At 37.4% G+C, this 12,018-nt stretch overlaps 1 protein-coding gene across 6 annotated transcripts in view; it reads right to left on the bottom strand.

The window, feature by feature from the left end:
* CCDC122 (coiled-coil domain containing 122) overlaps nucleotides 1-12,018 on the bottom strand; it is a 37,469-nt gene that overhangs the window by 23,308 nt on the left and 2,143 nt on the right. For 5 of the 6 annotated variants that reach the window (XM_036299076.1, XM_036299074.1, XM_036299077.1 and 2 more), the window contains exon 2: nucleotides 9,280-9,363. Coding sequence is in view for 1 of the 6 variants with exons in the window: in XM_036299075.1 (XP_036154968.1) it covers nucleotides 6,121-6,152 (32 nt within the window). In the remaining 5 variants the exon portion in view is untranslated. Of the gene's footprint in view, nucleotides 1-6,120; nucleotides 6,310-9,279; nucleotides 9,364-12,018 lie in introns of those variants that run through there. The other variant, XM_036299075.1, reaches the window with a different exon arrangement.

Genomic DNA, 12,018 nt, shown 5'->3' on the forward strand with positions numbered 1-12,018 from the left:
AGCATTTTGACTATAAGAGCTATTCAACCACAGTGACTCTTCCATATTTTCACACTCCCTCAGCCCATCACGTATTCACTTCACCTTTAGCTGGCTTAGATTCCTTAGCATTCTCTTACAGCTCTTTCACTGTCCTATTTCCCTGGAAAAATCCCAACCAGTTGCTTTGCTTATGCTCTATTTAGCTGAAATGCCACATAAAAATACCTATTATGTGGTCTCATTTTAAATTCAAAACTATTTGTTTCAAGTGGACCATTGATGTTAGGCCATTAGGATTCACCAAGTTTCACAGATATTTACTTCACTCCTTCTCCTCTGTCTTCAAACCTCCCATATCTTTATCTGGTATTGGAATTAGGATAATGTTGGCCTCATAAAAGGAGCTTGGAAGTATTCCTCCCTCTTGGATTTTTTGGAATAGTTTGATGAGGATAGGTGTTAAGTATTTCTTTGAATGTCTGGTAAAAACTTCCCCGTGAAGACATTCACACCAGGGCTTTTGTTTGCTAGAACTTTTTTTTTTTTTACTGGCTCAATTTCCTCAGTTGTTATTGGCTTGTTCGGGTTTTCTGATTCTTCCTGATTCAGTTTTGGAAGATTGTATTTTTCTAGGAATTTGTCCATTTCATCCCCATTGTCCAGCTTGTTGGCATAAATATGCTAATAGTATTTTCTTACAATCCTTTGTATTTCTGTTATGTCAGTTGTTCCTTCACAGCTTTTGTTTCTGATTTTAATTATTTGGGTCCTCTCACTTTGTTTCTTGATGAGTCTGGCTAAAGGCTAATCAATCTTGTTTATCTTTTCAAAGAACCAGCTCTTCGTTTCATGAATCTTTTGTGTGTTCTTTTTTTAGTCTCTGTCATTTTTGTCTGCTCTAATCTTTATTATTTCCTTCCTCCTATTTACTGGAGGCTTCTCTTTTTGTTCTCTTTCTAATCCTTTAAGTTGTAGGTTAAATATTTTATTATTAATATTTCTTGTTTGAGGTAGACCTGTAGTGCTATGAACTTCCCTCTCAGGATTGCTTTTACTTTGTCCCAGAGATTTTGAGTAGTTGTGCATTCATTTTCATTTGTTTCCAGGAAGTTTTTTTTGTTTTGTTTTTTAAATATATTTTATTGATTTTTTATAGAGAGGAAGGGCGAGGGATAGAGAGTTAGAAACACTGATGAGAGAGAAACATCAATTCAGCTGCCTCCTGCACACTCCCTACTGGGGATGTGCCCACAACCAAGGTACATGCCCTTGACCGGAATCGAATCTGGGACCCTTCAGTCCACAGGCCGACGCTCTATCCACTGAGCCAAACCGGTTAGGGCTTCAGGAAGCTTTTCTTTCTTTCTTGATCTCATTAGTAACCCATTCATTGTTTAATAATATGCTATCTAGCTCCATGTGTTAGAATGGTTTTACTGTAGTTGATTGCTAATCTCATTCCATTATGATCTGAGAAGGTACTTGATAAGATTTCAATCTTCCAGAATTCATAGAGACTTGTTTTGTGTCCTAAGATGTGGTCTATCTTTGAGAATGATCCAGTGATCCATGTGCTCTTGAGAAGAATGTATATTCTGCAGCTTTGGAGTGAAATGTTCTATAAATGACAATTAAATCCATCTTAACCAGTGTATCATTTAGAGTCACTGTTTCCTTTTCAATTATTTGTCCAGAAGATCCAGTGAAGTCAGCGATGTATTAAAGTCCCCTACTATTACCGTACTGCTGTCGAATTATCCCTTAAAGTTCTCCAGACTTTTTTTTTAAATATACTTAGGTGCTCCTATATTGGGTGCATACATGTTTACCAGAGTTATATCCTCTTCCTCGATCAATCCATTCAGAATTATGTAGTGACCTGAATTGTCTCTTGTGATGGCCTTCATTTTGAAGTCTATTTTGTCATATATGAGTAATGCTAACCCCGCTTTTTTTTGTTACATTTGCATGGTAAAGTTTTTTCCATCCCTTTACTATGATCCTGTGTGAGTCTTTTGTTCGGAGGTGGGTTTCTTGTAGACAGCATATAATTGGGTCATGTTTTTGTATCCATTCAGCTACTCTATATCTTTTAATTGGAGCATTTAATCAATTTACACTTAAGGTTATTATTGATAGGTACTTATTTATTGCCATTTTAATTCTGTATGCCTATGTTTCTCTCTATATTTCTTCTCATTACAGCAGTCCTTTAGCATTTCTTGTAATGCTGTCTTGGTGGTGATGTAGTCCTTTAGCCGTTTTTTTGTTTTGTTTTGTTTTGGTTTTGGTCTGGGGAGCTCTTTATTTCACTATTTTAAATGATAGCATTGCTAGGGATAGTAATCTTGGTTTCAGATCCTTGCTTTCCATTACCTTGAGTATTTCATGCCATTTGCTTCTTGCCTATAGAGATTCTGATGAAAAATCAGGTGTCAGCCTTATGGGAGCTCCTTTGTAGGTAACAGTTTTCTTTTCTCTTGCTGGCTTTAAGATTCTTTGTCTTTAATTTTTGGCATTTTAATTATGATATGTCTTGGCAAGGGCCTATTTTGGGTTATTCTTTCTTGGGACTCTCTGTGCCTCCTGAACTTGTGTGACTTTTTCCTTCACCAGGTTATGGAAGTTTTCTGCCACTATTTCTTCAATGATGTTATCTATAGGGTGTCTCAAAATTCACGCAAGAAGTAATTTTGATAGAAAACACAGGTTTGTAATTAAAATTGTAAATTTCTTATTGATTCATAAAGTATACAGTATAGGGTTATGTATGGAATAGCACATCGGGAAAATGGCCTCTACGGCTTTGCTGGCACATATGCAAAGCCGTGGTCTTCATTGGTCTTCATTGTCCCTGCTCCTGGGCCATAACTGGTACTTGGTAATGCTTATTAAATTGAAGGGCAACAGATATTAGAATCTGATTCAATAAACCAAGTAAAATTAGGCTTTTATTTTTTGTTGTTGTTGTTAATGCTCACGCAAAATTCAAATCTTCCATGAATTTTGGGACACCCTGTATTCCTTGCTCACTTTCTTCGCCTTCTGGTACTCTTCTCATGTGAATATGGTTACATGTCATGTCCCACAGGTCTCTTAAGCTGCCCTCCTTTTTTTAATTGCTTTTTTTCTTTTTGGTTCTCTGATTGACTTTTTTTTCTACCCTATCTTCTAATTCACTGATTAAGTCCTCTGCTTACACTAATATGCTGTGTATTCCTTCCACTGTGTTTATTACTGGTATGTCATTCTTCATAGTTACTTTATCTTTTGTCATGTTGTTCAGCATCTTTACCATCATTATTCTGAACTCTGTATCTGATAAATTTCTTATCTTCATTTCATTTAGCTCTTCTTCAGGATAATTCTCTGGTTCTTTAATTTGGGGCTTGTTTTTTGTCTTCCATTTTGGCTGCCTGCTTGGTTTGTGTCTATGTACTAGGTACATCTGCTACACTTCTCAATCTATAGTGCAGTACATTGTCAGACACTGTTTCTGACTGGCCCTAAATAACCTGTTTGGAGTTATCAGCAATCTGTAGCTTGTGGTTCCCTCTGCTGGGGCTGGTGGCTTTGGAAAGCCAAGATGAGAACCAATATCTGCTTTTCCTAGCCCTGGGCCCAGACCTTATTCAGTCAAAGACTCAAAGCCGCTGCTTGCAGTCTGATTGCATTCAGTATTGATCAACCTCAGACTATCAACAATAGGCTGGGGTGAGAGGTTTTCCAACATGGTAGTGCACTTGCTTCTACCTGCAGGCTGATTTGTTATATATATATTGATCTCAGAGGGGAAGGGGAAGGAAGAGAAAGAGAGAGATAGAAACATCCATGATGAGAGAGAATCATGGATCGGCTGCCTCCTGCAAGCCCCCTACTGGGGATGGAGCCCAAAACCTGGGCATGTGCCCTTGACCAGAATCGAACCTGGAACATTTCAGTTCACAGGCTGACGCTCTATCCACTGAGCCAAACCGGCTAGGGCTATTTTCAATCTTGTAATGGGCCTCAAAAACTCCACAGGGTGGGGTAAGAGGTTTTCCAATAGGGTGGGACAACTGCCTTTCCCCCAGGCAAAAACTGCCTGGATAACAAAAGTCTACCAGAGAAAGTTGTCCTCTACAGCAGCAGTCACCAACCAATGGTCCATGGACCACTCGTGGTCCGTGAGATCTGGAAGGTTGGTGACCACTGCTCTACAGTATGAGGGAATGACTCAGCACATGAAACCAGGGTGTCTGGCTTCCAAGGTACAACTCCAGAGCCCCTAATCCTAGCTTCCATTGACACAGCTCCAGTCCACTCTGCCCTCCCTCTGCTGGATCTCAAGGTGAGTGGCTGTATATGCAGTTTTGTCTATTGGCCCTTTAACCAGTTAACTGCCATACGTCCAAAATGGAAACCATCCCCATATGCCATGACATTTTGAATTTAATTAAAAAATCAATTTGCAACGATTATAAAAATAAATATATTACTCACAATTCGGATGTTCTTGAATATTTTGAGCTGAAAATTCTCACGAAAAATGATTTTAAAGTTGGTCAGGGAAAACTTTTTTTTTTTTTTTTTTATAGATGTGTGTGGCATATGGGGAAGTTCCTCCGCTTACGTCTACAGATGCTTATGGCATACAATGGGTTAAATGTTGCCTGCATTTCCAGCTGTTTCTCCCTGGCAGACAGCAGCCCTGCTGCTTTTCACAGCCAGATGTTTTATGGGCCTCTTTCTCAGTCTGGTGCTCTGGGCTAGGGAACCCAGCTTGGAGTTTAGACCGCAGAGTTCTCAGTGGGAACTTCCCATAGCTAAGATATCCCTCCAGAACTTCAGCTGCTGTCTGTGGGAGCCTGACCAGCCCTTTCACACCTTCTCACTTCTTCTCAGTCTCTATGCGGTCTTCACTTTCCATCCTTGGTTATCAGGGTTCTCGCCATCTAATCTTCAGTTGGTTATTCAGGATGGTTTTTCTGTGTTTTAGTTTAATTCCAGTTTGGTCCTAGAAGAGTGTCAGTATAGCTTCCACTTACTCGGCCACCATGTTGGAATCCACTCATGTTTATTGATGACTCAGGACCAATGCTATTAGCATAGATGTTAACATCAATTATGGTAGATTTCACTGCAAGGTTACTGTAGTGAGTCCCACCTACACTGCCTGGCACCCTGGAACTTGGGGCACCAGGAACCAGCAGAGCAGTGTGGCTTCTACATCATTTCCAGCCTCCTGTCCAGCACAGCTCCTCTTTTGCCTCTCCTTTCACTCTTCATTCCCTGTTTCATCACTACAAACTCCTCAGGCTTGATATGTGGCAGACTTCCCTTCTTGACTACAATTTTTTGCTTCTACCCTGAAGATTACTAAATTACTCATCTCCAAGTACTATATATATATATATATATATATATATATATATATATATATATATTATACATAATGCAAATGGGTCTTAGGGTGCATAACTGTCAAAGATCTGTTGATTTATATTTCTGACAGATTTCACTTTTCCCTCCTCCTCATCATGTAAAACCAAATATAACCTTCTCAGAAATTGTCTCTTGCCCATAGTGAAGTTCCACACAAATGGAAAAACACATTATCTCTGCTAATGTCATTCAGTCTTATACTTTCATTTTTAATGGTAACAATTATACTTTGTGGAATAATTCTGTTTTCAAAGCTGCCAGCTGAAAATGTGCCTCAAGCCCTAAATTTATAGAACACCAAAAAATAGATAGCCCAGTTTCCTGATGAGAGATTTTTGGAACCCTCTTCACCCCTAGTTTTTAAAACAAGTTCTTAACAAAGTATCTGTGACCTCTATGTTGCCACAGTCAATGTACAAGTTCAGTCCTCTTCTTTCTTGACCTATCTGCATCATTTGATATATTTGATCATGTCCTTCTTCTTGAGACACCATACTTTTGGTTTCCTTTGCTGGTTGCTCCTTATCTTTCTCATTTATGTTAGAGTGCTCTAGTGCTCAATCCTCAGGCCTCTTCTTTTCCATATACTCACTCTGCAGGTGATGCCATCCAGTTCCATGGCTTTAAAATCCATTTAAAGGCTAATAACTCCCAAATTTATATCTCTAACCTGAACATCCCTCTTCAGCTCTAGACTGTTACCAAACTGCCTACCTGATATCTCCACTTGGATTTCTTATAGTCATTTTAACTTAAATGTTCCAAAGTGAACTCCTGATTTCTCTGTCAACTGCTATCTATCACCACCACAAAATCTGCTTCTTCACAGTCTTCTCCATTTCAGTAAATTATAAGTTCATTTTTCTTGTTCAGGCCCAAAAACTTGAAGATATTACTAGGAAGGTCTCTAGAAGAGTGTAGAGTCCAGGGCAACTGAATCAGACTTGCTTAAGATAATCTATAATAATAAAAGGATAATACGCTAATTAGACCAGACACCCTTCCCGATGTCCTTCCAGGCATCCTTTCGGACAAAGCCGGGGCCAGAGGGAAGCCAGCCCGGGTCCTGGGTGCCAGAGGGAAGCCGGTGCCAGCAGTTGGGGGAAGGAAGGCCTACTCTTGCACAAATTTCATGCATTGGGCCTCTAGTCATAAATAAGAGCTCATTGTTGATCATATGTCCTTTCAGAAATCCTCCCTAAGTAAATGGCCAATGATTACTGCCCCGTTTGTTTTACCCAAAGAATGAGCCAGAATCTTGACTCTTTTCTTTCTCTTACAAGCAGCATGTAATTTTTTTGGCAGACTCATTGTTTCCATCTTTAAATTACATTGGAATCCAATCATTCCTTACCACTTCCAAATACTATCTTCGTAGAGAAGTCTTCCTTGATAACCCTCTCTAAAGCATTACCTTCCCTCCTTTATCCTCCATTTCCTTACTCTGCCTTGCTTTTTCCTTAATAGCATTTATTACCACTGATATCTTATACATTTATTTCTTTTCTTCCTTCATTTACTAACATAAGCTCCATGAAGGCAGAGACCCAGAACAATACCTTACACATAATAGGTATCTAACTGAACTCTATCTCCATTCCAGTTCAATACTACTGATAATGCTCCTAAAATCCTGTTCTGATCATGTCAACATTGCAACCAATCTTTCAGGTCTCTGTAGATGGCCTCTTCTTTAAGACGTTTTTCTTGATCTTGCTAGGTAGATATTATTTCTCTCCTCTCTCTCTCTTGCGTGCACACATGCGCGCGCAATTTTTTTTTATATATTTATTAAATTTTGATTTATAAGAGTATAGAGTAAGACAGAATAGTCTTAAATCCAGGTGGTGCCATTTACTATTTTATTAGGTAAATTATCCTCAGATTTCTTATCTGTAAATGGGAACAACAGCATACTTGCCTTGTTAGGATTATTGTGAGGACTAAATGAAATAATACATGTAAAGCATTTAGAAAACTGCTGCTGCTCAAATTTTTATTCTTACTATTTCCATTATTTTATACTATATTTCTCAATTAGACTAAGCTCCAGAAAGGCAAATACAAAGTCTGATTTATTTTTGTGTTCTCTAAAGTATTTGATAAATAAACCTAAAAAATAAAATAAGATTCATACAATAAAAAATAAAGTAACTGGTACTTCTTGATCTATATTTCGAAAGCAACATAAATTGTCCTAGCTGGTTTGATTCAGTGGATAGAGCTGAGGACTGAGCGGTCCCAGGTTCAATTTCGGTCAAGGGCACATGCCTGGGTTGAGGGCTCGATCCTTAATAGGGGGCATTCAGGAGGCAGCTGATCAGTGATTCTCTCCCATCATTGATATTTCTCTCTCTCTCTCCCTCTCTGAAATCAATAAAAATATATATACTTTTTAAAATTAAAGCAACATAAATTGAAGAACTCTTGGGGTGATATTTATTTAAGCCAACTATTCATGAAAAAACATCTGCTTTAAAATAGGGAAAGTTTTAGTTCTTTTCTGGATTTCTATTGTAGACTAGACAAAATATAAAAATGAAAACAAACTACTGCCATCTATTGATAATTCATTATAATAGTATAAATCAATTAAAACAAGAGTTTAGAGACTAACTAGGATGGCATCAATTACTCTCTCATTGAAACCACATATGTAGATGCATATTTTATGTAAGGCATCATGGGGAATACAAAGATGAATTAAGTGACTGATTCCAAAATAAACAAACAAGACCTAACTTACTTGATAGTTAACTATCCAAACATTAAATATAAAACAAAATCGTTTAAAAAAAGTTTCAACTAAAAAAGCTTTACAGAAAACAATGCAATGGAAACACTGTAATAATCAACCATTCTATATTAACTATAGTACTCAGCACTCTTTTAAGTGCTTTTACATGGATTATTCCCCCCCCCCCCCCAGAGTGATCCTACAAGCTAGGTTTTATTTTTACCTATATTTTGTAGATGAGAAAACTACAACTTGGAGAAATTAGGAAATATGCCAAAGGTCACATATCAAACAAGTAGGAAGGATGGAATTTGAAGCAATTAGGGTCCAAATTAACATTTACTAGGTACTTAATATGTAATAAAGTACTATGATAAGCATGATTTGTACATGATCTCATTTGAATTTATGAGATAAGCTCCTATACTTGGACCTTGGGAGGATATTTTAAAAAGGCTATTGTTCCAGCTTTTGTAAACTCATCATCTGGTACGTCCCTCCAAGGTAATGAGCAAAACAAAGCAAGTCTGTCAAACTCCACTGGGGCTTTTGAGAGCTTCTGGCTTAGAAGAACTAAGAAGAGGCAATTGTAGGAGTGCTCCCATGTCACACAGGCACCATTTTCCATTTTGATTGAAAAAGGCTGGTGTGTGAACCTACTAGGTAGTGTAAGTAGTTAATTTGTAATTTCACTCTACACCTTTTAGACTGGATATTTTATTAAAAACCAAGCAAAGAAAAATCGTGTAGATAATTTTCACATAAGTGTGAATTGTTTTTGTTTTCTAAGTGGGAGGGGGAGTTTAATATTAGGGCTGACGTTCGACTAGGCAAGCTACAAAAATTAATCTGGGGAAATATGAGATAAAAGCTGTTCCTGGTATTGAAGGAATTTATTAGTATGGTTTATTTTTATAATGCGCATGATAAAATAAGATCAGCACAGATCAATTTCAAAAATAAAGAGGCATAAGGGGGAAAATGTGACATACTGCACAAATGCGTAATAATCAATAATACATACTTCAGGTAAAGAAGATTGTACGTCTTTTCAACCTCATGTTTTCAAGAAATTATAACATCATCAGAGTCATCCAAAAGGAATTAATTGAATCATTTTTTTAAAAATTGCATACCTGTTATATATCAATGTCTTAGAATCCACTGAAATGGGATTATTCTCTTCTTTGAGTAGGAAATGAGATTAAAGTTTCAGAGTGCTGAAAACAGAAAGAAACCAGAGGATTTGTAGTATTCCTTAATATCCTATCATAGACAATATTTATACATTACCCATGTTGCTTATAACTTTCCACCAAAGATGAGATTTCTCTGAATGTACTGATACTGGACTACAAAAACATCTTGTTTTGGGAAGCAGACATACAAGAACTGGTGTGTACCTTGAATCCAGGCTTTAACATATCTAGGCTACTGTTCGAAAATTATAGCTCTTTGGTGAAATGTAGTCATAACCTACCTGCTTGTCTCATTCAGGAGAATAAGGGGAAAGGTCTTTTTTAACTCTATAAATAATCAAGCATGACTTCTAAAACAAGAGGAGCTTGTAATGGGTTCAAAGGTGCTCCCCAAAAATATGTTCATGTCCTAATCCCCAGAAACCGTGAATGTGATCTTATTTGGAAAAGGGTCATTGCAGATTAAGGATCTCAAAATGAGATCGTCTTGGATTTAGAGTGGGCCCCAAAGTAATTGGCTGATGAGAGACTGAATATGCAGTGACCAGACTAAATATAAAAATAGAACTGTGACCCACACCCTGAAGCAACCAACCCAGGAAACCTCCACTCACCCATCCATCATCTAAAGTAACCAGCACAAGAAGCCATTTTGTTAATCTGTAAATCAGATTTGTAGGAAGACCATAATCTCTAATAACAATTGAGAAAACCAAACAACCCCTCTAACAGTTGGCTCCAAATGGCCAGTACTTGATTAATTACTGACAGCTTCCCTAATTTTTGTCCCCACTTCCACCTTGGGATCAACCAGACAAAAACAAATATGTATCCTTAACCAATCATAGAACCTCCTGCTTCTAGTCAGTCCACTACAGCTTATCCATGCCAACCACCTCCAACCAGGGCATACTTGAAGATTTCCCTTTTTCCACTATAAAGCTTTCCCAGTTCTCTGCCTGCCTTTGAGTCTCTGCCAAAATATAAGTGATGGTGGCTGGCTCCTTTGCTCCAGCAAGCTGTGAATTAGTAACTTTTGTTCTTATATGGTGGGCCTTTCTTTATTTCCATACTCATGTCCTTATTAGAGAAAAATAAAGGGGGATTTGATACTCAGACACACAGGAAAGTAGACCATGCAAGGATGAAGCCATAGAGCCCTAAGTCATGGAGTCACCAGAAACTAGAACCACGGAAACCTTTGAAGAGAGTATGGTCCTGACAACACCTTGATTTGAGACTACTGCCTCCATAACTATGAGAGAATACATTTTTGTCATTTACAGCCAACTAATCTGAGGTAATCTGTTATGGCAACCTTAGGAAAATAACAGAGCTTGCAACAAAAAAATTTGCATGTTATATGTCTTTTTCTGGAAGTACCCATAGACCTTAATGTAAATGGCTTAAAAACAACTGTTTAGATTTTTTAAATTCCACTTCTTCTCGTGAGAAGATTTACATGGTAATATGAGAATGTCTGGGGATTTCCCTAATAGTTCCCCTTAACAGCCAGGCACTATCTCTGCCATCGAAGTGCTCTAAGTCTCTATGAAGGAGACAGACACATAGTCAAATAATTAAAATGTGGGAGGTAAGGGAAATACTAAGTCTAATAACAATCTCTAACCAATTAACTCATTCCATTTATTTTATAAATCGTAAGCTGCTAATTCCCATATTATGCTTAATGCTAAATGGTTAAGAAGGTCCTTTGTGGAGAGTCTGCCTAGTTCTGCTCCTAACCAATTGATTTGTACACTCTGAGGGGTTACTTGTGTTTTTCCCAAACCTGTTTATGTCAGTTGTACTTATCACTGTGCTTTCACAATTTAATTAAATGTTACAGAAACCAATGAAATAGTGTGGAGATAAAGTTTGTTGTTTCTTTAAAATCTATGTTTAATATTTTGGCAACACCCAATGAAGGTGAGTTTTTTGAATGTTAGATACTATGAAAGATTATAAAAAAGAGATCTTACTCAGCTTCACAAGTGTCTTTAAGGTATTTTCCTCTTAAAGGAAGAAAATCTTGGGATAGCTTAACTGATGGTTAGAGGCATAGTTTATGCAAGAGATACAATGAAGAACTCTATTCAGCAGGCCATGTATAAAGAAAAGGCCTTGGCTTTCTCAATCTAGTGACAAATGAGCAAACAGTTGTTTTAGGATAAAACAAAATATTTACGGTATTTATGTTATACTTTCTCATGACTCTCTGGTTTGACTGACTTCCTTTTAAACAGATTTATTTAGACATAATTTATATACCAGCATGTTTATCCTTACAAAAGATAGTGTACAATTCAGTGTTTAATTTTTTTTTTTCAATTTATTGCTTGGCTATAGGTCCATGCCACATCTATGAGAGGGCTTCTTCTGGATGAACAAAATGCTAAAGAAGCAATTACTTCCACTTGGTGAGGAAATGGGAATTTAAGGAAGATTATGTTTGAACTTGAAGGGTCTTGAACAAGTATCAGTTAAATAAGTGGAGGGAACCAATCGGGGGGAGGGACATCTGTAATACTTTCAACAATAAAGATAAATTTTTAAAAAAGAGAGAGAAGAGTATTCTAAGTGAAGAAATAGCATATGTAAAGGATGAAATCATGTGGCCCTCCCAAGGAACAGCCTTGAGTTTGAGTGGCTTGGGAATGGGGAAGTGTTTTTTCA

Source organism: Myotis myotis, unplaced genomic scaffold, assembly GCF_014108235.1.
Source record: "Myotis myotis isolate mMyoMyo1 unplaced genomic scaffold, mMyoMyo1.p scaffold_m19_p_3, whole genome shotgun sequence".
NCBI lineage: Eukaryota > Metazoa > Chordata > Mammalia > Chiroptera > Vespertilionidae > Myotis > Myotis myotis.